Source organism: Aquarana catesbeiana, linkage group LG03 (genome assembly GCF_042186555.1).
Source record: "Aquarana catesbeiana isolate 2022-GZ linkage group LG03, ASM4218655v1, whole genome shotgun sequence".
Lineage (NCBI taxonomy): Eukaryota > Metazoa > Chordata > Amphibia > Anura > Ranidae > Aquarana > Aquarana catesbeiana.
The window spans coordinates 84860930-84886302 of NC_133326.1; the positions used below are offsets into that span (position 1 = coordinate 84860930).

A 25373-nucleotide genomic window follows, 5' to 3' on the forward strand; every position below is an offset into this window, starting at 1 on the left:
AGTGATATAAAGATTATCTCCGTAGGGAGCGTGATGTTAAAATAGAGAGAAGATCCTCCACCTCAAGTAAGGTAAGCCCCTTACCAGATCCAAAGATCTCCTGTCACAGAGATCATGCACACATGTGGCTGTGTCCCCCAGCCACTGGGTCTCTGTCAGTGCGCAGATCGGAAGCCACCTCTCCAGGAAATCAATCCAAACGTGATTTATCCGCTCACAGACCATGGATAAATAGGAAAGAAATGCTCCATAGCGTAATACAGTTAAAATCCACTTTAATTTATAAAAGAAAAGCACTTACAATTTGTGCAGTAAAGATCGCTTATAAAAACATGTAGCGCCGGCCGGCTTCAGCTGCTGCCCGTTTCTTCCGGGTTCAGCGTGGTATGGTGGTGACGTCAGGAGCGGCGTGCTGACGTCACCACCATACCACGCTGAACCCGGAAGAAACGGGCAGCAGCTGAAGCCGGCCGGCGCTACATGTTTTTATAAGCGATCTTTACTGCACAAATTGTAAGTGCTTTTCTTTTATAAATTAAAGTGGATTTTAACTGTATTACGCTATGGAGCATTTCTTTCCTATTTATCCATGGTCTGTGAGCGGATAAATCACGTTTGGATTGATTTCCTGGAGAGGTGGCTTCCGATCTGCGCACTGACAGAGACCCAGTGGCTGGGGGACACAGCCACATGTGTGCATGATCTCTGTGACAGGAGATCTTTGGATCTGGTAAGGGGCTTACCTTACTTGAGGTGGAGGATCTTCTCCCTATTTTAACATCACGCTCCCTACGGAGATAATCTTTATATCACTTGAAGGAAGGGTGTCTTTCTCCCTCTATCCAACCATTTTCTACACCCACAAGACCTACAGTTCATTTCAATCTATGACTAAATGGACTCTACTTAATCGTTTTTGTTTACTGAATGTTCCACTCATTTTTTTTGCATGCGATTCTTTTATTTTTTTTTTTTGCATGCGATTTATGTGCATTTTTTTTTTTTTGTTATGAAACAATTCACTTGTGTTCATTCATAATTATGGTATTTTCAGTTAATATGATCATGTATTTGCACTAGCAGCGCAGCCTTTAAATTGTATAGCTAGTAAGGTGGAGGTTGTTTCACATCTAAGGTTGCAGCAGCATTTTACATTTCAATTTTTGGTTTGAGATATTTGTCTTTTCATCACACACATGTGGGGATCATTTCCACTTATGGGATAGCGCAGTATTTTTTACGATAATACTAATAAATGTATTGGATGAATAAGAGTATCACATTGTTTTGTTCAGTCCAGCATGAGTTATTTTATTTAATCTGATGTAAGGATAAAAATCCAATGTGTTTTGGAGGATCATAAATAAAAAAGAATTGTATATATGTTATGTGTTTCCAATTTATTCGGATTTATTGTTAAGCTTGTCAATAACAAAAATGGATAAAGAAACAGGATGTTTCTGGCGCCAGTGCATTGTGTTGTCCTATATTGAATCTGTATCTAAATAAAACCAAGGCTCATTAAAAGTAACAATCAACAAGTGTTCCACAACTACGCACAAGTTTTTGGTAAACTTCTTCAATGAAAAAAAAACTGTTAATGGAGTAACCATTTAACCACTAAGAATTCCTACATCTTAAATCCGTGTGATTAAAAACAAACCTCATTTTCTGAGCCACACCATTCAGCAACAAGCCGTTTTATCAGAAACAACAAACGCACAAAAAGCCGTATTGTAAAAGAGGCGATTATATAGTTGAAATCTATTACAGCAGTTGGAGAAGATGAAGGCGGGGGCACGGAAAGAGAATTCACTCTATAAATGTGTTGTATCTTAATGAGCTTAGGAAAAATTTCAGCAATTCATATTGAAATATGCAGAGGGTTGCATTACTGCTGTTGCCTTTGTTGCTCTTTAATTCCTATACATAGGAACTGGTAAGCGGAATAAGGTTGTTGAAGGCTGTTGTGGTTCAAGACCATTTCACACCAAAATGCATGTCAACTTAATCAAAACTCCCCCACCACCCATTGCCATTAAATTTATAAACAAAACCCTGAACCAAATTCCACTATTGAGCTTTCCCACATATCTGAATTGACTAAAAAGCATTTTAATTAGACAAGATTACTGGCATCTCACAACAGGGCCGTTGATGGTTTCTTAATTAGGAATGTCGTGGCACGATTTTTGACCTGCTAAACAAGATCCTTGGGCTCAAATTAAAAGGCCTTGTTCTTGTAGTGAATGAGCCACTGGGCCTCATGCGGTGGCCTGATAAAATGGCCATAATAGGGGGTGAGACCAGCCTACAAACAGAATCACTACACCCTTTGTAGAGCTTCCAAGTTGCTAACAAGGAATTAATACACTCGTGTACTCTCATCAGACCTTTTCGCTTGCCTAGCACATTAACCCGCTCATTTAAATGCAAGATCTGTCCCTTTTTAAAGAACACCTGTTGGCTTTCTTTGATCAGCATCAATTTTTTGGAGTGAAAACTAGCTGTTATATATAGTTACTGAAGTATAGTAATATATAAAATATGACTGAAAATGTATTAAAATATATTTTTTTCATTTTTTACTGAAGTACATGTGCGGCAAAACCTTTTTAGTATCTTAAAAGTCCGATTGTTTTGTAGTCAATTTTTCAATTCTATAACTTACATTCTGTTACTTACATAAATATATTTTAAAAGTAGAATTCATTGTGTTATATTATTATTTCATACTTTTAAATATTAATGTCGTAACTATTGAATTTTTTTTTCAAAGTTTAAAAAAAAAAAAAAGTAGTGGTGTGATCAAACCAAAAAGGTAACACGCATTGCTTCATTACAATGACCCATTTGATGTGGTAACAGAATTTGTAGATGCTCATTAGGCATTCTTGATTGAAAACTAGGGTAGCTCTGGGAAGGGAAATCCTATAAAAGGGACAAAGGCTCTTGCAGCTGTCAGAAATCTATAGGCTTTTTTTCTAAACACACATTGCAATTGACTTAATCTCACCTTCCGCCTTCATGTAATGCACAGAATAAGCAATGACTTTTTCTGAGTTGTACAGCGGCCTTTCCCACGACAATATAATGGCTGAACTGGACACTGTCTCAGCTCGAAGGTGACGAGGAGCACTCGGTCTGTCTTCAGACATTATCACTATAAGTCTTGCCCGGGAAAGGATGGAGCCATGACTATTTTCTGCCATACATTGGTATACGGCATCATCTTCAGGAATAATCTGATTGATTACCAATTTACTAAAGTGAAAAAAGAGAAACAGAACAATTGTAAATTTAAAAATGAATGCACTGTTTTATTCTTCAAGGAAAATGGCTACATATACTGTAACTGACATGTACAGCAATCACTGTCAAATCATTGTCTTCCTACCTATTGTACATTTTGATTCTTCCATTAGAATGTATCTTTCTTCCGTTCTTGAGCCATGAGATTTTTGGCATTGGAATTCCTTCAGCTTGACATACAAATCGAGCTGTCCCTGCGCGTGGCCTTGTCAAACTCTCTGGCCGTTCAACAAAGGATGGAGGTGCTTCAGGAATTAAAACATTACAGGGTGAAGATGTAAAACATATACTTTCTACAATAATCCATCAATGTATATTATAATGTTATATATGTTTCTGAAAATAGTATTGTCATTATTTGACAACTGGTAGGAAACATACTAAGAGTGCAGACTCCAAGTGACAGCATGGGACTTGCAGAGTTTTTACAAAAACTTCACTAGGCCTACTAAACATCCAAAATCATCATAATCCTCTTGCATGGTTAATTCTGTAGTTAGTGAAAACAACAGATGCAATGATGTAATTATTTGCAGGCCATGTGATCATATTCCTCCAAATTTTCCCCAATTTAACGAGAACCTGACCTTGCCTAAATCTTTTCTGAGCTAACAACACTGTTGAAGTGCATGCAGGACCTGGAAGTATCTGTGTTGGTCTTCAAATCAGTCCTAATGCTACTGTGGGGTCACTTTTGGATCTAAGGACCAGGTTAAACAATGGGGCTTCAACTTTTCTCCAAGTTGGAATTAAACTTCACCCCCCTAAACTGGTAAATGCCAGAATCTTTTCTGCCCCCAGAAGTTCTGGCTTTTGAAAACTGAATGACAGAAAGTACTCTTAGAACCACAAGGAGCTGGAGCTTAATCTAAACCTGGACACCTGGACAGACATTGAGGCCCAATATATTAACTTGGACCTAGGATCCAAAAGGCTCAGCAGGGACATAGACATTGATGACTAACAGGTACTAGCCAGTCTTATGCCACGTACACACGATCGGACTTTCCGTCAGAGTAGACTCTGACGGTCTTTCCAACAGATTTCCAACGGAGTTCCGCTGAAATGGACTTGCCTACACACGATCACACCAAAGTCTGTTTGTTTAGAACGCGATGACGTACGACGGGACTAGAAAAAGGAAGTTCAATAGCCAGTAGCCAATAGCTGCCCTTGCGTTGTTTTTGGTCCGTCAGACTAGCATACAGACGAACGGTTTTCCCGATTGGAATTGAGTCAGTCGGAAAGATTTGAAACATGTTCTATTTCTAGGTCCATCAGAATTTTAGAAAGAAGAAGTCCGATGAAGCCCACACAAGATCGGAATGTCCGACAGAATGATTTCGTCAGACCTTTTCTGCCGGAAAGTCCGGTCGTGTGTACACGGCATTACAAGATGCCTGCAACTTTAGCACTGTTGCTACCTCAGAAATGTTTTAGACAAGGTCTGGTTCACTTTAAAGCAGAAAATAAGACATTGTAATATGAAGATATATATATATATATATAGATATAGATAGATACATATATTTTTTTTCTAGAGCACGCTACAAAGGTATTTAAGGCATTTGCCCTCTGGAACTACTGAGATTTGCTTTTCTTTATGCTATTCAACATTCACTTCAAACATTTCCACATATGCTTTTACATGGACAGCAAATATATTCACAGTGCTGAGCAAACAAAAGAAAAAACTTGATCTACAAACTGCATAAATTATTTCTCTTAGCATGTATGGTCAAATCTGTTTAATAATAGCAATACAAGTATAGAAACAGAAAATGAATAAATATTAAGACATATAACCAAAGAAGTGGGTAAAATGAGAGGTTAAAACAGTTTCAAACCCAAAAGCAAACATTTATTATATCACAGCTTACTAATTCTTAGATGTGATGGCTGCAGCTGTTTCCTTTTTCAGGAGTTCTTCCTTCTATTTTCATCTGGTGATCCAGCCAGTAAGTTTGTTGTTTTTCAACAAAACAAACTCTCTTGTAGGTTCAGGGATGAGACAAACCACCTGCCACTGGCAGGGGTGCTTAAAATGATCAGCTTTTATTTATGTATGTAACTTTTTTATAAACTGTTTGCTGCAATTGATTATAAAGTATTAGCTGGAGTTTACCTTCGATTTGTTAGTGTATTTAAATCTGCTAGAATATCTAACACTCCCCTACCCATACCTTCGATTTGTTAGTGTATTTAAATCTGCTAGAATATCTAACACTCCCCTACCCATAGAATGACAATGCTGCTGTCCAAAGGTGTCCCCTGTGCTCTTTCATCCAGAGTGGGGACACTCTAATACAGGAGGTGTCTCACTGGCCAGATCAGTGAAAACAGAGGGCAAAAAGCCTAAAAAAAGAAAACGAATAAAGCCACCACAACTAGTGATTGGTAAGATGCAATACATCACATTTTTGGTTTTGGGTTTAATACTGCTTTAACACAGACCAGGTCTCATATGTTTTCTAAAGATCTAAAATGACGACATTGTATCATCAGGTATTGTTGTGTAATTACTGGGTTTGGGGGGTGGAAAGGAAGGGAAAGGGAGAAGGAAATGGAGTTTGGCTCGGGATGACCCATGTGCATTACTCTTCGTGCTTATAATGCAGACATCACTTTACAGAAATGACCACATCTTATGAAAAAAACCCTTATGGGAAAAACAAGGTAACAAACCAATAATCAATCTTACCTAGAACTGCAACACTAGCCATTGCCACTGTGAAGTTGCGAGTTCCCGGAGTTGTCGCTCTACACACATATACACCTGCATGTTGTACCTTCACGTCGGATATAACAAGGTTCCCATTCCCCAGCACTCTTGTGTTAAAGACATCAATGGGCTTTTGGTCTAGGATAGAAACTGTTTTTTATTGTTCTGCCTTCTTAAGAACTAGAATGAATAGTATAAACATTGTAACATGCCATCATCCATGAGTATTCTAAGTCTATGAAAAAATATATGCTCTTACCCAGCCTGCTCCATGACACTATAGGTTTTGGGTTTCCTGTAGCCATACACTCCAGTGTAACAGTTTGGTGCAGAGAGGCTGTAGTATTCTGAGGAGGTGCTATGATTACTGGTTTCTTTAAAGGCTGCATTGGTGTGGCTAGTTCAGAAAAAGCAAGGTAATAATTTTAGGACAGAACTGTTAAAATATAAGCAAAATGTAAACCCCTTTGCCAAGTTCTTAATATAATGTTATATACTATTATTACTACTAGATGATTTCACAGTATCAGAATATTAGGAAACAAATCCAGGGCACGGACTATCAATGAGTCAATTGAATAAAATGATGTATACTCAACAATAGGGAAACAAACCTGGTACAACAGTCAATGTTGCTTCAGCACTCTTGCGTCGGTTTGACATAGAGGTAGCTACACATCTGTAATTTCCTGCATCTTTCTTTGTTACACCATAGATCTGAAGAATTCCTTTCAATAACACAGTAACCCTTTAAATAAGCATACATATACAAATAAATGAAGATTGTATATGGAAGGCAAATGGAACAAAATAAATGGCACATTACTCAATTTAGGTTTTTAAACAAGAGAGCCACTATCAATACAGGCAGTCCCCGAATTACGAACACCCGAGTTACGAATGACTCCTACTTACAAACGGCCTCAAATGCCGGCCATTTGTGTTCCACGCTGGTCCTGGATACCTTCGGACACATCCCATACTGCAGTACTACATGTACTGCATGGCCAGAAGAGCCTCAAATAACATAACAAGAGCCCGGAACATCCCACATCCATGCACAGGCGAACGTTACACTTATGAATGCAGTGTTGCGACTTATGAACAACTTCGACTTATGAACAAACCTACAGTCCCTATTGTGTTCGTAACTCGGGAACTTCCTGTACTGAATACTTTAATAATCCCAAAGGGAAATTGGGAAATTATTACGACACAGACACACTTAAAAAAGACAACACAAGATCACAACAATAGACAGAACAAGATGCAAAAACACAACAAAATTACCAACAACAGCCATTAACACCAAATAACAAAATTAAAACTACACTACAAATAAAATATCCATACAATTAAAATACAACATAGAGTAAATAACACAGATTAAAATAACAGGCAAACTACTAAATACAAATAATATATCACTTTCTCGAACAGCACCCCAGTTAATAACCAACACAATACCAACATAGTATAAAAACAACACAAAATCCTGATCATAAAAAAAACAGAATTAAATCTTTACCTCCAGCCCTCACAGAAAAGAATTATATATCTTGATCACCATAGGCAAAAATGATTTCCTGTGTCGCTCTGTGGGTGTAACAATCTGTCACTGATGGTACTCCGCAGACTGACCAGCGTATTGTGGAGTGGGTGGGAGGAGTTGTCCAAGATAGAACGTAACTTGAACAACATTCTCCTTTACAACACTGTTGTAAAAGACTCCAATACCAATCCAACAACATCACTGGCCTTGCAAATCAGTTTGTTGAGTCTGTTGGTGTCGGACACCCTAAGCCTGCTTCCCCAGCATGCCACTGCATACAGGAGAGCGCTGGCCACCACAGACTCATAAAACATCTTCAGCATCGTCTGGTAGATGTTAAAGGACCTCGGTCTCCACAAAAAGTTGAGCCGGCTCTGGCCCTTCCTATAGAGCACCTCAGTGTTCTTGCTCCAGTCCAGCTTATTATCTATATGCACCCCCAGATACTTGTAACTCTCTACTACCTCCACATCCACTCCTCAGATCTGAGTTACGTACAAGTAAAATACTACAAAATCACTTTTGCTCTATTAAAAATTTGTTCTTCTTTTATTTTATTTTTTTAACAAAACAAACGGTTTATTGAGATAAAAAAGACAGATCGTCCACAGTGCAACATGCACCATAATCAAGAGGAGAATGTTACCAGTTTCATACAGATTAGATATCAGAATCAACAACACGTAATGCCAATAACAGTTGCTGATACATACACTGTATTTCCAAAAGTATTGGGATGCCTGCCTTTACATGAACTCTAATGGCCTCCCAGTTTTAGTCCGTAGGGTTCAATATTGAGTTGGCCCACTCTTTGCAGCCATAAGAGCTTTAACTCTTCTGGGAGGGCTGTCCACAAGGTTTAGGAGTGTGTCTATGGGAATGTTTGACCACTCTTCCAGAAGCGCATTTGTGAGGTCAGGCACTGATGTTGGGCCAGGGCCTGGAATGCAGTCTTCGCTCTAATTCATCCCAAAGGTGTTCTATCGGGTTGGGGCCAGGACTGTGCAGGCCAATCAAGTTACTCCACCCCAAACTCGCTCATTCATATCTTTATGGACCTTGATTTGTGCACTGGTGAGCAGTCATATTGGAACAGGAAGGGGCCATCCCCAAAGTTGGGAGCATGAAATTGCCCAAAATGTATTGGTATGCTGATGTCTTAAGAGTTACCTTCACTGGAACTAAGGGGCCAAACCCAACCCCTGCAAAACAACCCCACACCATAATTCCCCCTTCACCAAATGATTTGGACCAATGCACGAAGCAAGGTCCATAAAGACATGGATGAGCGAGTTTGGGGTGGTGGAACTTGACTGGCCTGCACAGAGCCCTGACCTCAACCCGATAGAACACCTTTGAGCAAAGACTGCGAGCCAAGCCTTCTCGTCCAACATCAGTGCCTTACCTCACAAATGCGCTTCTGGAAGAATGGTCAAATCTTCCCATAGATACATTCCTAAACCTTGTGGACAGCCTTCCCAGAAAAGTTGAAGTTGTTATAGCTGCAAAGGGTGAGCCAGCTCAATATTGAACCCTACGGACTAAGAATGGGATGCCATTAAAATTTATGTGCGTGTAAAGCCATGCGCCCCAATACTTTTGGTAATATAGTGTATGGTGTGCAGACTACTATATAGGTAAGTATGATTTATTCATCCACTACGCATGTAGAGGTATTTCTAACCATCTATCCCATATCTTATGGTACTTTTTTAGGCACCCTCTATGAATGTATAGGACTTTTTATAGGGTAATGTATTGTTAATGGCCACAATCCAGTGCTGTACAGTTAGACTCCCTGAGCCAAACCCTTGCAATTAACAATCTGGCCATGAAGAGTGCTTCGTGTAGAAAAGTATGAAGGTGTTTAACCTCTTCTGAGGTGGAAAGAAGGCCCAATAGGCATAGCTTAGGGCAGTGTTTCTCAACTCCAGTCCTCAAGGCGCCCCAACAGGTCATGTTTTCAGGATTTCCCTCGGATGAAACGGCTGTGGTAATTACTAAGGCAGTGAAACTTATCAAATCACCTGTGCAAAATAAAAGAAACATACAGGGGGGGTACTGGCGCAAAAAACTGCGTCCGTGACGTCATCCCGCCGTACGCTGCGTTCCAGCCCTCTTCTTAGGCCTGCTGACTGCATTCCAGACCTCACTCTGGTTCCCGTCCGGAAGCCAGAAGACTCCTGGTGAACAGGACGCCGGCTCTGCTCCACACGGCCCTACAGGAAGACTCTGATATTGCCAGCCATTACAGGAGATTGACGTTCCACTGGACTTCACTATGCCTTTTTAAAGATACCTCCATTTGAGTGTTTTAATGCATCTTGTTTATTAAAATCATACAGCTTTACTTAAGTGGTGCCTTTTCATTTTGTTTCCTTTTTTCAAAATAATGGAAAGCCTGAAAACATAACCTGTTGGGGCGCCTTGAGGACTGGAGTTAAGAGAAACACCGGCTTAGGGCATAGGGTTAGTGGGAAATCGTGTAGGAATTTGGCCACCTGCGTCCAGTATCCTTGGATAACAGGACTAGACCACATTAGATGGTACAAGGTGCCCTTAGTTTCACCGCATCTGGGGAATGCTGGGTTGTAATTTGGACCGATATTTGGATAATCAAATAGGCATTAAATAGGGACCTATGTAAAATGTACAGGTGAGTGAGATGGTCAGAAAGCTTGGTAGACACAAATCTACAGGAATCCAACACCTCATCCTGTTCTTCATCCTACAGCTCCCCAACATCTGCCACCCACCGTGATTTTAATCGGGAAGCAAGGTTAGTGGGAACAAATTGATTCTTCTTTAAAATTGTGCACTTACCTGTCCATGGCAAGAGGAAGGGCAGTGCGATTTAGTTCCCACGAAATAACAGCTGGAGGATTGGCAGTTATTTTACAGGAGAACCGAGCCACTCCACCTTCTTGAACCTGTATTGAAACGGGCTGCTCTTCAAAGGCAGGCATAGCTGAAATAAAAAAATACAACCCTGTTACTATATGCTTCCTGGAGCATATGACACAAAATTACATAATGCTTTATGGTGGAACCACCTCCCCAGAATTCTGAGAGATAGTCTACATAATCAACCTGTACATGGCTGGCTAGGGAAGCCATTCTCAGGGTTCTGTGGAACATAACAGTTCCTCCTGTATATTTCTGGGGCTAACACCACTTGAGAGAACCAGTGGCATGACCCCAATATTTTTTTAGCTATCTGAAAGGGTGGCAACCCGACCACCGCTTTAAGGGGGGAGTTCTTCCTACTGACCACTAAGTTACGGTGCATTTTTCCCCCTGACCTCCGATTAATTTGTTTTAGCAGAGGTTTGCCAAAGCCTAAAAACTATTTCAAGGATTCCTTGGGAGCAAAAATATAGAGAAAAGCTTGGCTTGGGGTTAGGGATGGCAGAGAATAAAACCTAGAAAAATACCCTAGCAGGAGTGTGATTTTAAATGCTCACGAACCAACTACTACGAAAAGCTTACACTTATAGTAATCATATCACCAGTGTTGTTTATAGGCCACGAACCAAAGAATTCTACCCTGCATGAATAAAACAAATGGACAATCCTAAGAAAGACCTAAATTAAATACAATATCCTGTCAATATGCAGAAAAAAACATCCCAAAATGCATCTCTTTTCTTTGACACTGAATTAGCAAGCTGTGCTTCCATTTTACATAAAACACAAACAGCCTTTGAGTGGAATCCATTATTTTTTGTCTTTTCTATGCAACCTCCAATCTTAAAAGCTTTAGCAACACACAGAAAAAAAGAAAAATATCCTAATGCCAAAATCAGGTTAATGTAAGCTCTTTCTTCTAAGATTCAAGTCTAAAGCTAATGCATAAACAATAAACTTAAATCCAATGTAAATGTGCAAAAGTATACTGCAATGGCCAACGGTAACTATGAGAAATTATTAATAACAATGCAGCAAGAGATTTCATACAAATCCACCCTTTCACTGATCCCATGTATTATGCATGGTCTCCTGTATGTTTAAAATGTGCCTGCAAGCAATTCATATGGTAATCACCATGTGTTCTTTATGTTTGCTATTTGAACACTGCATATCAGATAATAACAGGCTGATAATTACTCCATCATGATTAGTACCCAATGATACAGTAAAAATGTGTAATATTGTGGCATTTCTTTTCACAATTAGTGTCTTTCTTCTATCTTTTTGTTTTGCTATTGGTGGGCTTATTGTCCTCAGCCAAAGTATACTGTCTATAGTAATCCAGTCTTTTGTGAAGTGCAATCTGTTATTACACTTTCTGCATGTGTAAATGTCAATTTAAACCCCAAACTGTAAAAGCAATGGTATGATGGGTCAAGCAAACCATAAAACAGAACCCACATCAAAGCTATATACAGGGTAATGTTGTTCGTGAAAACAATCTCCCTCACAACACCGTAAATATAATTGCCTTTTTATTAGGAGTTTACCCCTTACTTTTAGTATGTTGGTAGTTCTCGAGTTTACAACCTGAAGAAAACAACACTGGCTATTGTGTCAAATGTCCCACCCCAAAGCTTCTAAAACCATGTTCACACCACCTGTATTCCTACATCCATTACAAAGACACACAGTCAGAAATGTGCAAGCCTTCCTTCCTAGGAGATGCCACTTACAAAGTATGGATTTGGTGTGTTCTACTACATTACACCTAGTCAATGATATCTGGCCTCCTAAATAAAAAGTGCTTAGAAGAAAAAAAAAGTGGAACAGTAGCCTATAGCAGTCAGATTTTAATGTAAAAGCACTTAAATATTCTTATCTGCCTTTCAAGTTGTCCTCTGTATTCTAAAGCTGGCCATAGATGGATTGTAATTTGGCCGGTTCAGCAGATACTGGTTGAATGCCCTCCAAAGACATGCTGGTAGGTTCATTGGATCCTGTCTAAATTGTCCCTAGTATGTATGAATGTGAGTTAGGGACCTTAGATTGTAAGCTCCTTGAGGGTAGGGACTGATGTGAATGTATAATGTATATGTAAAGCACTGCGTAAATTGATGGCGCTATATAAGTACCTGAAATAAATAAATAAATAATAAATAAAATGTCAATCTAAAATAAAGCTTGGGAACAAGCTGAAGTTGGAAACTGATTGGTTACTATGCACAGCTGCACCTAATTCTGTGCGCACCAGTTTTAGTAAATCTCCCCCACTCTGTATTCTTATGATTTATCAAAACCAAAGTTGCAAAACATTAAAGTCGCACCGAAGTCACATTGACATAGCATCAAGTGGCAAGCAAATCGCAATGCAAAGTTGCACTGGAAGTCGCAGCAGTGTGAACTGAGCCTTATGGTAAATTTCACTTAAAGTAGAGATGCACGACTCTGACCAAAATGAGAATCATAATTTTTTTTGCTTAGAATAAAAAGATCACAATTCTCTCACGATTCTTGCGGTGTAAAATCTTTCACATTATACAAAAAAAAACTGGGCTAACTTTACCGGTTAGTTTTTTTTTAATTCATTAAAGTGTAATTTTTTCCCAAAAAATTGCATTTGAGCGACTGCTGCACAAATACAGTGTGACATAAAATATTGCAAAAACCACCATTTTATTCTCTAAGGTCCCTACTAAAAAAAAAATATATATATATATAGATATCTATATATAGATATCTATATATAGATATCTATATATACAGATAGATAGATAGATAGATAGATAGATAGATAGATAGATAGATAGATAGATAGATAGATAATGTTTGGGGGTTCTAAGTAATTTTCTAGCAAAAAAAAAAAAAAATTTTAACTTGAAACCAACAAATGTCAGAAAAAAGTTTAGTGTTTAAGTGGTTAAACTTCCCTCATTTAGGCTCTGTTTCCACTACTGTGAGTTGTTGTGCGACTTGACACATGTGAAGTCACATGACGAGTCAAAACCCATGTATTTCAATGAATGGTCCCCATTCTAATTGGTGCGACTCAAGTCACAGCGACTCCAAAAAAGGTTTTTGCACTACTTTGTTCCGACATCGGTGCAACTCGCTCTCACATGGTTTTCACCGGTCGCATGACATCGCATCACAAATCGCATAGCAAAGTCGCTGTGTAAATCGCGCGACCTTGGGGACGCAATAGTGGAAACATAGCCTTACACACCAAAGTGTATTCTTTTGATCTAAAGGACAAATCATTACAATGTTTATACTTAAGTTCCACTGCTAAAGAATGTTGTGATTCTTGGCAGACTGCCCATCCCCCCCCCCTTTCTTTTGACAGCTGTCGGCTTCAGCAGAGCGGAGAGAATTCTCTGCATAGAAAGAATCGGGAAATACTTTGTCAAAATCACAAGGGGGAAAAAATTGCGATAACGATCCTTAACGATTAATCGTGCAGCTCTAATTTAAAGCAGAAGTAAATTCCAAAAAATATCTTAGTTCACATCTTTCTTATGCTGCTGTCATTTACAAAATAGCAACCAGACCCTGCAAATCTGCAAATGAAATAAAGTAAAGATGAGGAGTATAAGAAGATCAGGATTATTAGAGAAGAAAATATTAGAAAGGAAGTATGAAGGGTTACAGAAGACAGAGGTTTGCTGAACTTCAGTGGACCTGACTTCAGGAGTTGAATAAGAATATTGCAGAGTCTATTGGCTTTTCTGTAAGTTGTCAGCATTATAGAAAGGCTAATAGCCAAGAGTATTTATTTTACTTGAGGCCAACTTTCAGATGGTCAAATACCAGACCCTGAGTAATATGCAAAATACTTATCGTGTACAACAATCTCATGAAGGACAATCATAATGGCAAATATTTGCAGACAACAAATTGAAACTGTGGCACTCCCAATAACTGCCTCAAGCTCCAATGGCAAAAGAGTTGTCCAACTTTCACAGAATAGTGAACATGCATGTCAAAAGTCATCCAAACTATCCAGCCATTCCTATATGACCATGTTTACACTGAACATAGCAAGTTTCCAGCATTAGCATGAAATGTTAAGTCTGCTTGTTACTGAAATATTACATCATTTACAATATACAGTATCTATGCTGAAACGATTAAATTACTACTATCCTTTAAAAAGGAAAAGGTGTGTATAATAGCAGCCAATTAGTTATCATTTGGGCTTTATGTACACTGGCTTAAAAAACGTTGCTTCCACAGGAGTTTTGTGTTGTGCCTGTAGAAGCAGCTCAATGTTATCCTATGTGTTCATGCACATTAGGGCGTTAACAGGCATATTTTGAGCTCAACGTTTAGAGGCAGAAAAAAAACCCTTCTGGATCGCGTTTCGTATTGGAGCTTGGAGGCAGAAAAAAATGTTAAAGGGGTTGTAAAGTTGTTTTTTTTTTTTTTTTAAAATAACAAACATGTTATACTTACCTTCACTGTGCAGCTCGTTCTGCACAGAGTGGCCCCGAACCTGGTCTTCTGGGGTCCCTCGGCGGCTGTTTCAGCTCCTCCCCGCAAGCATTTACCACCTTCATGCGAGCTCCCTCGCACGGTGGTGAGTGCTTGCGGGCGCGCTCCCGTGATACAGCCAGCGGCTATAGCCGCTGGCTGTATCACTCGGCCCCGCCCCCCGGCGCGCTGCGTCATCGGATGTGATTGACAGCAGCGCGAGCCAATTGCTGCGCTGCTTTCAATCCATCCACTGCAGCCAATCAGCGACCAGGCTGAGCTGCAATGAAGCTGACGAGGACGAGGAGCGAAGATTCGAGGCGTCAGGTAAGTAAAACGGGGGGGCTGGGGGCGGCGGTACTGTCAAAAGTTTTTTCACCTTAATGCATAGAATGCATTAAGGTGAAAAAATTTTTACCTTTACAACCCCTTTAAACTCTCCTAAACTCATCTAAATGTGTACAAAAAATGCTCTATCTGAGCGTTTTTTTACTCCCTAGAAAACAGACTTTTTTTAAGCCCAGTGTGCATGAAGCCTCACTGTCCAAAATGTAACACCTGGCTGGTTGCTCTATGTTGTAGTTTGGCATGCTTTATTAAAAGATCCTTATTAACCCCCCCGGCGGTATTCCCGAGTCTGGCTCGGGGTGGATTTTCAATACTAAAAGCGGTATCCCTGAGCCAGACTTGGGATCGCATCGCAGGATCCATGTAGAGCATACTTACCTTGTCCCCTGGATCCTGCGATGTTTCCCCGCTGTGATCGGCGAGCCGCCATGTCGCGCTCGATTCACAGTGCCGAGCTCCGTTCCCTCCGAGCGTTGCGACGCACGGGGACGGAGTTCGGTGCCAAATTCAAAAAGTGAAACACACAGTATCAAATAATTACACATCCCCTTTTGTCCCTAGTGGTCTGTCCAGTGTCCTGCATGCAGTTTTATATTATAAAAAGTGTTCTTTCTGCCTGGAAACTGGAGATTGTCCATAGCAACCAAAACTGTCCCTTTACATCAAAAGTGGCTTTAGACCAGCTAGAAAACAGCGATAATAAATTAGAATCATTTGCAGAATTGAGTGATAGTGATTTGTGGGGAAATCCGTCATCAAACACTAAAAGTAACTAAAGCAACCATTCTGCAACTGAGCAAATTTCAGTGTTTTTGATTTGATTACATTATTGAATAATTTTTATTATCATTATAATATTATTTGGTATAATTATTTATAGTTATTTATTATATAATAATTTTTGATTTCATTTTTCAAACTTTATCATACGCGGGATGTCTACTAGACTCTGGTTTGGACAGATTTAAGTGAATTAGTCCTAAGAATTACAGGCCTATAATATAAAACGCCAAATTTCTGTGAAAAATAATTGTACCGCTTTCAGCAGCTAAAATCTGAAATAATCATACCGCCAGGGAGGGTAAAAAAAAATACTACTTAGCATTGCATTAGCATTGATCAGCACTGCCAAATTCATCAATTTTCTTTTATACTCCAAGTACTGAAATGCATATAAACTAGAGCTGCACGATTAATCGCTAAGAATCGTTATCGCAATTTTTTTTCCCCCTTGCGATCTTGACAAAGTATTTCCCGATTCTTTCTATGCAGAGAATTCTCTCTGCTCTGCTGAAACCGACAGCCATCAAAAGAAAGGAAAAAAAAAACAACAACTGGGCAGTCTACGAAGAATCACAACATTCTTTAGCAGTGGAACTAACATTGTAACAATTTGTCCTTTAGATCAAAGGAATACACTTTGGTGTGTAAATAAGGGAAGTTTAACCAATTAAATACTAAACCTTTTTCTGACATTTGTTGGTTTCAAGTTAAAATCATTTTTTTTTGCTAGAAAATTACTTAGAATCCCCAAACATTATATATATATATATATATTTTTTTACTAGAGACCCTAGAGAATAAAATGGTGGTTGTTGCAATATTTTATGTCACACTGTTATTTGCGCAGCAGTCATTCAAATGCAATTCTTTGGGGAAAAAATTACACTTTATTGAATTTTTAAAAAAAAACGAACCAGTAAAGTTAGGCTAATTTTTTTGTATAATGTGAAAGATTTTACGCCGCGAGAATCGTGAGAGAATCATGAGAGAATCGTGATCTTTTTATTCTAAGCAAAAAAAAATCGTGATTCTCATTTTGGCCAGAACCGTGCAGCTCTAATATAAACCATTATATTAAAAAAAAATTAAAATTCTAACTAGAAAAATGTTATCAACAAAAGAAAAAAAAAACATTCATTTAGAAAAAAAACTTGTATAATAATGACCTCTACTACAGCCTGGTTTATACTTGAACTTTTTTTTTTTTTTTGCTCTGAATATGAACCTGAATACAACATGTTAAAAAGACCTTGCATCTGTATTTTTACCAGCAAGGAACGGAGAAGTACATTTTTGCAGAAAAAATACAAGAGTAGAGTGGGACATTCTGAAATGCTCACAGTATAAGGACTAACGGCAATTATCTTAATAACTATCAGTAAATTCCAGCTTCCACTTATGGGATGTAGATGTATGGTATATTTCATCTGCAGGATACCCCTCCTTCCATAAACATGCTAATCCGCTTTGTGGTTTACAAATCAAAGAAGCTTAAACACAGTTGTTACTTCCCAAAGCTGTCACACTTTATTACTACTCATTGCATTTAAAAGTTGTTGTGTTTCCTCATCCTACACGTTGCAAGGCCTTGGGGAAAGAATCTGAAAAAGAGTATCAGATTTCACATATAAACTTACAAGTCCAATAATGGATACTCACCTCCAACTCACTACAGTAAATAGAATACTCCAAATCCTTTACGTTGTTTGCAAAGCTAGACGGAGTGCAAATACCTATTAACATTAAGCTGGCCATAGACAGAATGAAAATTCTTGAGAAAAGTCTTTGGAAAATTCATAGAATAATTCTTAGAACATTCAAATGTCTTTTGAAAGATTTTGTTTGCTTTTAACATTTAATTTTGGAATGAATGAACTCTATTGAACGAAAACCACATACACTGTTAAGCCGCGTACACACGAGCGGAATGTCCGACGGAAAAAGTCCGACGGAAACTTTTCATCGTCTATTCCGATCGTGTGTATGCCTCATCTGACTTTTTTTTCCGGATATTCTGATGAACCTAGAAATGGAACATTTTCTAAATATTTCCGACAGAACCAATTCCTATTGGGAAAACTGATCGTCTGTATGCTGTTCCGATGGACCAAAAACGACACATGCTCTGAAGCAAGTACAAGACGGAAGCTATTGGCTACTGGCTATTGAACTTCCTTTTTCTAGTGCTGTCGTACGTGTTGTACGTCACCGCGTTCTGGACGGTTGGACTTTGGTTTAACCATGTGTAGGCAAGACCGCTTGAATGGAATTCCGTCGGAGTTCCGTCGGAGTGTGTACGCGGCATTGGAAGTTCATTTGTTCAAAAAAAAAATTACACCCTGCACCTTTGAATTTTCTTGTCACTGCGGTCAAAAACGAACATTGATTTGACCCACTAATGATTATTAAAATGAACAAACTTTCCTAGAATATTTATTTAATTATAAGAATTTTCGTTTGAAATTCTACTCATCTATGGCCAGCCTAATGGCCCATACACACGATCCGAATATAGTACGAAAAGGGTCGTCCGAGGAAGGATCGTGCGGTTTTCGGATCGTGTGTACACTACTTTCGACAGCCGATCGCGACCGTTCATCCGATCTTATTCAATCAGGCCTGCACGAAAATTTCCTCGTACGATTCCAGATCGTACAATTTTCGGTTAGTCAGTATAGTTGTCATCCAAAAATTCAATACAAATAAATACCTTACAACACATTAACATCACTTCTGATTTTTTTTTCTGTCGTATGAGAATTTTCGTGACTTTATTTAGCCATTCAATTTCTACTTGCGCCTATTAAAGTGAGGTCCCACCCAAAAAAACAAAAATACCTCAAAAATTCTAAAAAAAAAAACAAAAAAACATTTGGATATTTTTTTTTTTTCACTTACCTCTAAATGCCTGTTGCTAGGGGGTCCCTCGTAGTTTGCCTCTTCCTTTGCCTGGGCTGGTGACATCACTTCCCCCTCGGCACAGGAAGGGCTCCGCTCTGCTCCCTCCCTCCTGTCAATCATCTGGGACCCATTACAGGTCCCAGGTGATTGAGCGGCCAATCACGGCGCGCAGCGCCGCTCGCGAATGCGCAGTGGGTGCCAGGCTGGGAAGCCACAGCCCGGCGCCCACAGTTGAAATGCCGGCGCCGACGAGCGGAGGGGGGGGACGAGGGGGGGGACGAGCGGGGTGTCCAATTAAAAGTCAGCAGCTGCAGTATTTGCAGCTGCTGACTTTTAATTTTTTTTTTTTTTTTTGACGGCCCCCCTGGGTGGAACTCCTCTTTAAGCGAAAACGGTCGTATGATCGGTCTTACGACATTCGGATCATGTGTACGAGGCATTACAGGCAATCTTTCGATTGAGCCATTTGTATACAGATTTTTATCCAGTCTATGGAGATCCTCCAAACAGCCCTGTCTGATTGTTCTCAGCTGGATTAAAGATAACTAAACCCTAGAAAAAAAAAAATCAATATATTGTAGCTCACCAGTCCTTAGATGTGGTGGTCATATTAGCTTTATTTTTTCGGGCTAAAAACATTTTTAGCAAGCACAGAAAATACATTTTAATCTTGCCAGAAATGCTGTGTATTTATCACTTTCTGTGAGCTGAACTTTTGTAAATTACCCTTCAACCCCCTTGTAATAGATTTTCCCAGGTGGAAAGAAATTGAAAAAAAAACAACAACTCATGAACCTCATTTAAAGTGGTTGTAAAACTAGTTACATCGCTTTTACCTATAGTTAAGCCTATAATAAGGCTTACCTGCAGGTACTGGAAATTCCTCCTAAACCTGCATGGTTTAGGAGATATATCTACCATGTACACTTGCGCCGACGTCATCATAGCATGCACACTGAAGAAAGGGCACAATTGTGCCATTTATAAGGGTCTCGTGCCGTGACTGGTGGCTCCCGCACACATGGGCGGGAGTGATGTCACACGACTCTGGCCAGTCATAGAGCCGGAGTCCACGGCCCCGGAAGGAAGAGGGGTGAAGATGGATGCGGCCACCAGCGGGGACATCACGGGCTTCATTTGCAGGTAAGTGGCACATAATGGGCTTGTATGCAATGCATATTAGCCCATTATGCTTTTACTTTGCAGGGAAAAAAAGAGGAAGTAGAACCCATCAGGGTTTACATCCTCTTTAAGGACTGGTAAGCTGCAATACCATACAATTTTGTTTTTTTGGGGTTTAGAGGCACTTTAATTGGTCTGAAAGTTACAAAAACATGTCCAATCACTACTGCTTCCCCCAAATAAACCATCACCAGGGCTCCCTGCTTGAGGGGCAGTGTTTGTCCACTGGACTATTGACTAAACAGGAACAATTCTGGGTTCAGAATGATTCTGCTAAGGGTAGAATCTCTGCCTGCAGATCTCAAGAGATGATTAGATCCTTCATGGGCCAGCAAATCTTTTTCTGGTGTCTGGCGCTCTTGGCTCCTCCTCTTCATTAGGGGCCCCCTCGGGGAACTGCTTTCCATGGGGGCACTTGTGTGGGCGCGCTCCCGAGTCTTGCTGCTATGTCCATTGACACAGAAAGCAGGACTCTGCCCTTCCCCCGGCTCCCGTGTCACTGGATTTGATTGACAGCAGCTATTCATTGAGGACCCGAGACAGCAGCTGGAGCTGCTGGACTCGTGCTTGTCACTGGAACGATCGGATTCAGGTAAGAAAAAGGGGGGCTCTGGGGGGCAGCTGCAGCACAGAAGGTTTTTCACCTGAATGCATTCTATGAGACTTTACAACTCCTTTAAGTTAAATAGGAAACTAGAACAAAAACCCTATAATCTTCTTCTTAGGGCCCACTGTGGTGCATTAGCACATGCGAATCAACACATATTAATGTGCATTGCATTAAGGCAGACTATTTATTTCAATGGGCTGCCTAATGCACCTCTGGACAAAGGGTGGGAATTTCATGTTAAAGATGGGTGATTGATTGCTGGGACCGCCCCACTGCCTAGCAACCAATCACCCACTTCTTAACTTAAAAAGTCCCTCCCCTTGTCCAGAGCAGCCGCGCTTCATGTTTTATGTGAATAAGACATGCAGTGTGGGAAGGGGGCAGTTCAGCGATATTAAAGAAGACAAGGACCTGCCACGCCTGCCATGCTGTGAACATAGCGGCATTGGCAGCAGCAGACAGGTAGGCGGGCGAGCCGGCGATGGGGAGAGGACACCCAGGAAACTACTTGGCGAGGCTGCGGTCTGGGCAGAATGGCCACTGGGGATGGAACTGGACTGTGGTCCGCCATTTAGTGACACCTGGTCTACAGCAAAAGCTCTGCAAGTCTACAGTATGACAACTCAGCCACAGTGACCCCTGTGGTGGGATGACCATTGCACAACATAACTGAACCAGAATTTGCAGCAGACTTGCAGAATGTTTGCAAAGAAAGTTAATCTAGAGTAATGCGATACAGACTTGCATTTATGCAACAAACTTGTGAAGTCTAGCAATAACTTAGTAAGTCATTTTCAAACTTGCAGCACAATTGCTTGCTATCTGGGAATCCATATGTCAGTCCAACGGGACTGAAAGCAACAGAATATCTTTATGGTTAACTAAGCCCTTCATAGCAGTTATTAACCAGGCATGGTTAATGCCTAAACAACATTGCTTTCAGAGGCTATAGAAAGGTGTTTGCTTTAAACCAGAGAGCTAATCCTTTTAGTTAGGTAGCAAGGATTATTTACATTGGAGATTGACTGACCTTTTATTTCCTTTTTTTTTTTCAGTACATTGCTACAGAAAGTCTTCTTACTACAGTAGCTCGGAAGTCCCGTAGGTGTTGAAAGCACAGTATGTCCATGCAGCAGACATCAGGATGCTCTCAGGCATTCAAGTACAATCCTGCTAGAATGAGCACCGAAGACTGATCATCCACTGTAACACATTTATTTCAGTACAGCAGCAATTCATCACACTTCAGTTTAATTCTCTTGCCATCCAAACTGAAGACTGGAGGGGATGTCATCAATGCATCTCATATGGGAGCAACTGAACTCAGTTACTACATCTGACAGGCTGTTTATAGCAACTGTTCATTTCATTTAAATTGAAGTCTACTAATTTACAGCTGGCACACACAAAAGAACTGGGTCATACTGCTGTCTCCATACTCCACATACAGTATACTAAAATAATACAGTACATTGGAATTCAAAATACAGTCGCAATGTGTTCCTGGACTCTGTCCTTTTATCCCAATCCAATTCACTCTCTATTTTTTCTAACATAGGTTCCTTCTAAAATACATTGGAAGTAAAGTTTTTATTTGTACCTACAGATAAGCCTATAATAAGGATAGGCTTACCTGTAGATACAGTGAATATTTCCTAAACTTGCACTGCTTAGGAGATATTCACACCGAATGCAGCCGGTGATGTCCCCGACACATGCACTCTGAAGGGACAGAATACCCTTGCCATCCCTTTAGAGCTCTCTGCCGTGTCGGTGACTCCTACGCACATGCGCTGGAGTGACAACATTGCGGCTCAGCCAGTCAGACTGAGTATGTGATGCAAACTAGCACATTATGCCATTGTCTTTTCAGGTTTTTTTTTCTTTTAAAGAAAGGCTGCGGTTTACTACCGCTTTAACCAATGAAACCCCCAAACTACTCATTTACTCTTTTGTTATTGCCCATCTTGAGTATTGCAACTTCTCATAGGACTACCTCGACCCAGACTATTCCCTGTTCAGTTTATGATGAATGCTGCTGCCTGTCTCATTCACCCTACTAACCACTCAGTGTCCACTACCCCCTCTGCTAATCCTTCCACTGGCTTTAGATTGCCCACGAATAGACTTCAAAATACTATCCACATACAAACTGATTAACAACCATGTCCCAAGCTACATCACCAACTTTTCTCAATATATCATCCATACCATCCTCTTCTCCTCCTCCAAAGACCTTCTGTTCCCTAGTGTCTCCTCCTCCTACGCTAGCATCCAGGACTTCTCCAGAGCCTCCCCCATCCTCTGGAAAACTACTAATTTGTTCACCTTTAGGAGATCCCTGAAAACTCATCTAAAGTCTATCCCCCACCTAAAAACTGAACTTTTACTTTCTCCATCAGCCCATCCCTCTCACAGTTATTACCTCTAGTACCACTTGCCACTTCCTTCTAGATTGCAAGGCCCTCCTAGCCATCTTGTATTGAATTCTATTGAAACTGGACTGTTTCCAGGGTGGATAAAAATCAATGATTTTTTTTTATTTCTATCATTTTTATTTAAATAAAATGCTTTTGGAGTAAAAATCTATCTAAAGACAGATTTCTATTTAAGACCCCTCATTAACCCAGACATTAATAATTTAGTTTATTCAGCATGAAATGGAGCTTAGTTAAGTAGCATGATGCTGTCATGTATTGCTGTCAAGTGTCTGCAATATTTACATGTTTGGTAAACTCATTAAATGAATCCAAGCTCTGCAAGCTGGGATAACATGCACTGCATTGATGCATTCACACAATTTCACAGTAACCATAAGATAAACACAGTAACCATAAGATAAAAATTCAGGAATATTCCTCTATCCCATTGTTTTGCACATCTATGTACACTACAAACTGTATGATTCAATCGGTTCTGATATCGCTGTTTTACTAACCTGACAGATTATTGTTCTAAATAGGAAACCTTCATTTTGTTTGCAAATATTAAAGATTCTAAGTACCAGAAAAAAAAAGTCCTTATATTTAAAGAGCACCTGTCATTTAAGATCCATCATGGCAGCCCCTGTTAGCGGGCATCCACTCACCTGCTGCCGCCACATCCCTCACCTTGTTGTCACTGCAGCATTACCAGGCGTCCCATTAAAGTGAATGGGACTGTCGGTGAGTCAACAGCGGGTCAGAGGAGGAGCCGCTGCGGGACAGAGATGACAGTTGCTCTTTAACCCTTTCACTGCCAGGTACGTACGCTGTATGGACATACAGAAGTGCCCGCAGGTGGCCAGGTCAGTACGGCGTACGGACCTCATTTCTCCCTCTCCTATAAACTTCAATGACCATAAGCTTATATCATATTTATATTTAGTAGGGATTTAGCAGGAATTTAGTAAAATTAGCTTTGTTTTTATCTGCTAATAATGGTTTTAGTGTATTTTTTGCCAATATATTGGTTCAATAAACTTTTGCGCAAATACAGCGGGGTCTAAAAAATCAGTAGCACCTTCTTTTTACTCTAGAGGTCATATGCTTTCCGAAAATATATGGTTTTGGGGGTCTTTCACAAATTCTGAAAGCTGTAAGGGAAAAATAAAACCTTCAGATTTTTAGAGAAATTTGGATATTTACATTTTTGCGTACGTTCGATTTTCACCAGTTTGCAAAAATGCGCAAACTCCATACAGGTTAAGCTTTTATAGTTAGTAGGGATTTAGCATTAATTTTGTAAAATTAGCTGTGTTTTTATCTGCTAATAATGGTTTTAGTGTGTTTTTTGCTAATATATTGGTTCGATAAACATTTGCGCGAATACCGCAAGGTCTACAAAATCTTTTTATCCTACTTATGTGCTTTCAGAAAATATATGGGCACAGGGCCTGGCAGCAAAAGGGTTAAAAAGGATCATTTAAATCGAGTTGATTTAAATCAAGCCTTTTTACTAGTGATTTAAATTGTGATTTAAATCAAACCCACCTTGACTGTTTCCCTAAATTGTAATGTGCTGCGCAAACTGCTGATGGTATATACATGTAAATCCTGTATAATAATAACAATAAATACATGCAGTGTGAGGTTGTAATGATAACCAACCATAAACTATAAAAACAATACTCCAACTAAAACCACCTATGTAGAACCGATTATTTGAAAGAATATAGAATAAGTTTTAAATATATTTAGCAAGAACATATTTTAAATTATTATTGCAGTGTTTAATTTAAATGCAACTTTTTGATATGCTTGCACATTCTTATTTTTGTTATTGTACTACATGTAAAGATTTGTAGATTAAATTGGATTTAACTCCTTTACATATACCCAGTGAAGTGCACAGCCTCAGATGATACACATGGATGAAACAAATCCTCCTGCATAAATTTTATATGTATATCTGATGTCTTCAGGTTTATATACTGTTTAGAAAGTGCTCTGTGTTGGGAGATTTTCTCTTCCTGGTTAGCACTGCAGTGAAGCCTGGCCATACAGCCAAGACAGCTGATTGGAGGAAAGGCACACACCCCCTCTCCTCATAGGTAGAGACTTTCAGCTCTGTTTGTTGAATAGTTCAGGGCTCTGCTAATC

At 39.7% G+C, this 25373-nt stretch overlaps 1 protein-coding gene across 1 annotated transcript in view; it reads right to left on the reverse strand.

Annotated features, from left to right (window-relative positions):
- The window catches only part of PRTG (protogenin), a 216754-nt gene that overhangs the window by 116624 nt on the left and 74757 nt on the right, over window positions 1–25373 (reverse strand). Inside the window, exons 3-8 of the mRNA XM_073618768.1 lie at window positions 10410–10554; window positions 6649–6782; window positions 6294–6431; window positions 6014–6172; window positions 3398–3557; window positions 3017–3264 (exon numbers count right to left, since the gene is read on the reverse strand). Coding sequence (XP_073474869.1) covers window positions 3017–3264; window positions 3398–3557; window positions 6014–6172; window positions 6294–6431; window positions 6649–6782; window positions 10410–10554 — 984 coding nt within the window. The remainder of the gene's footprint in view (window positions 1–3016; window positions 3265–3397; window positions 3558–6013; window positions 6173–6293; window positions 6432–6648; window positions 6783–10409; window positions 10555–25373) is intronic.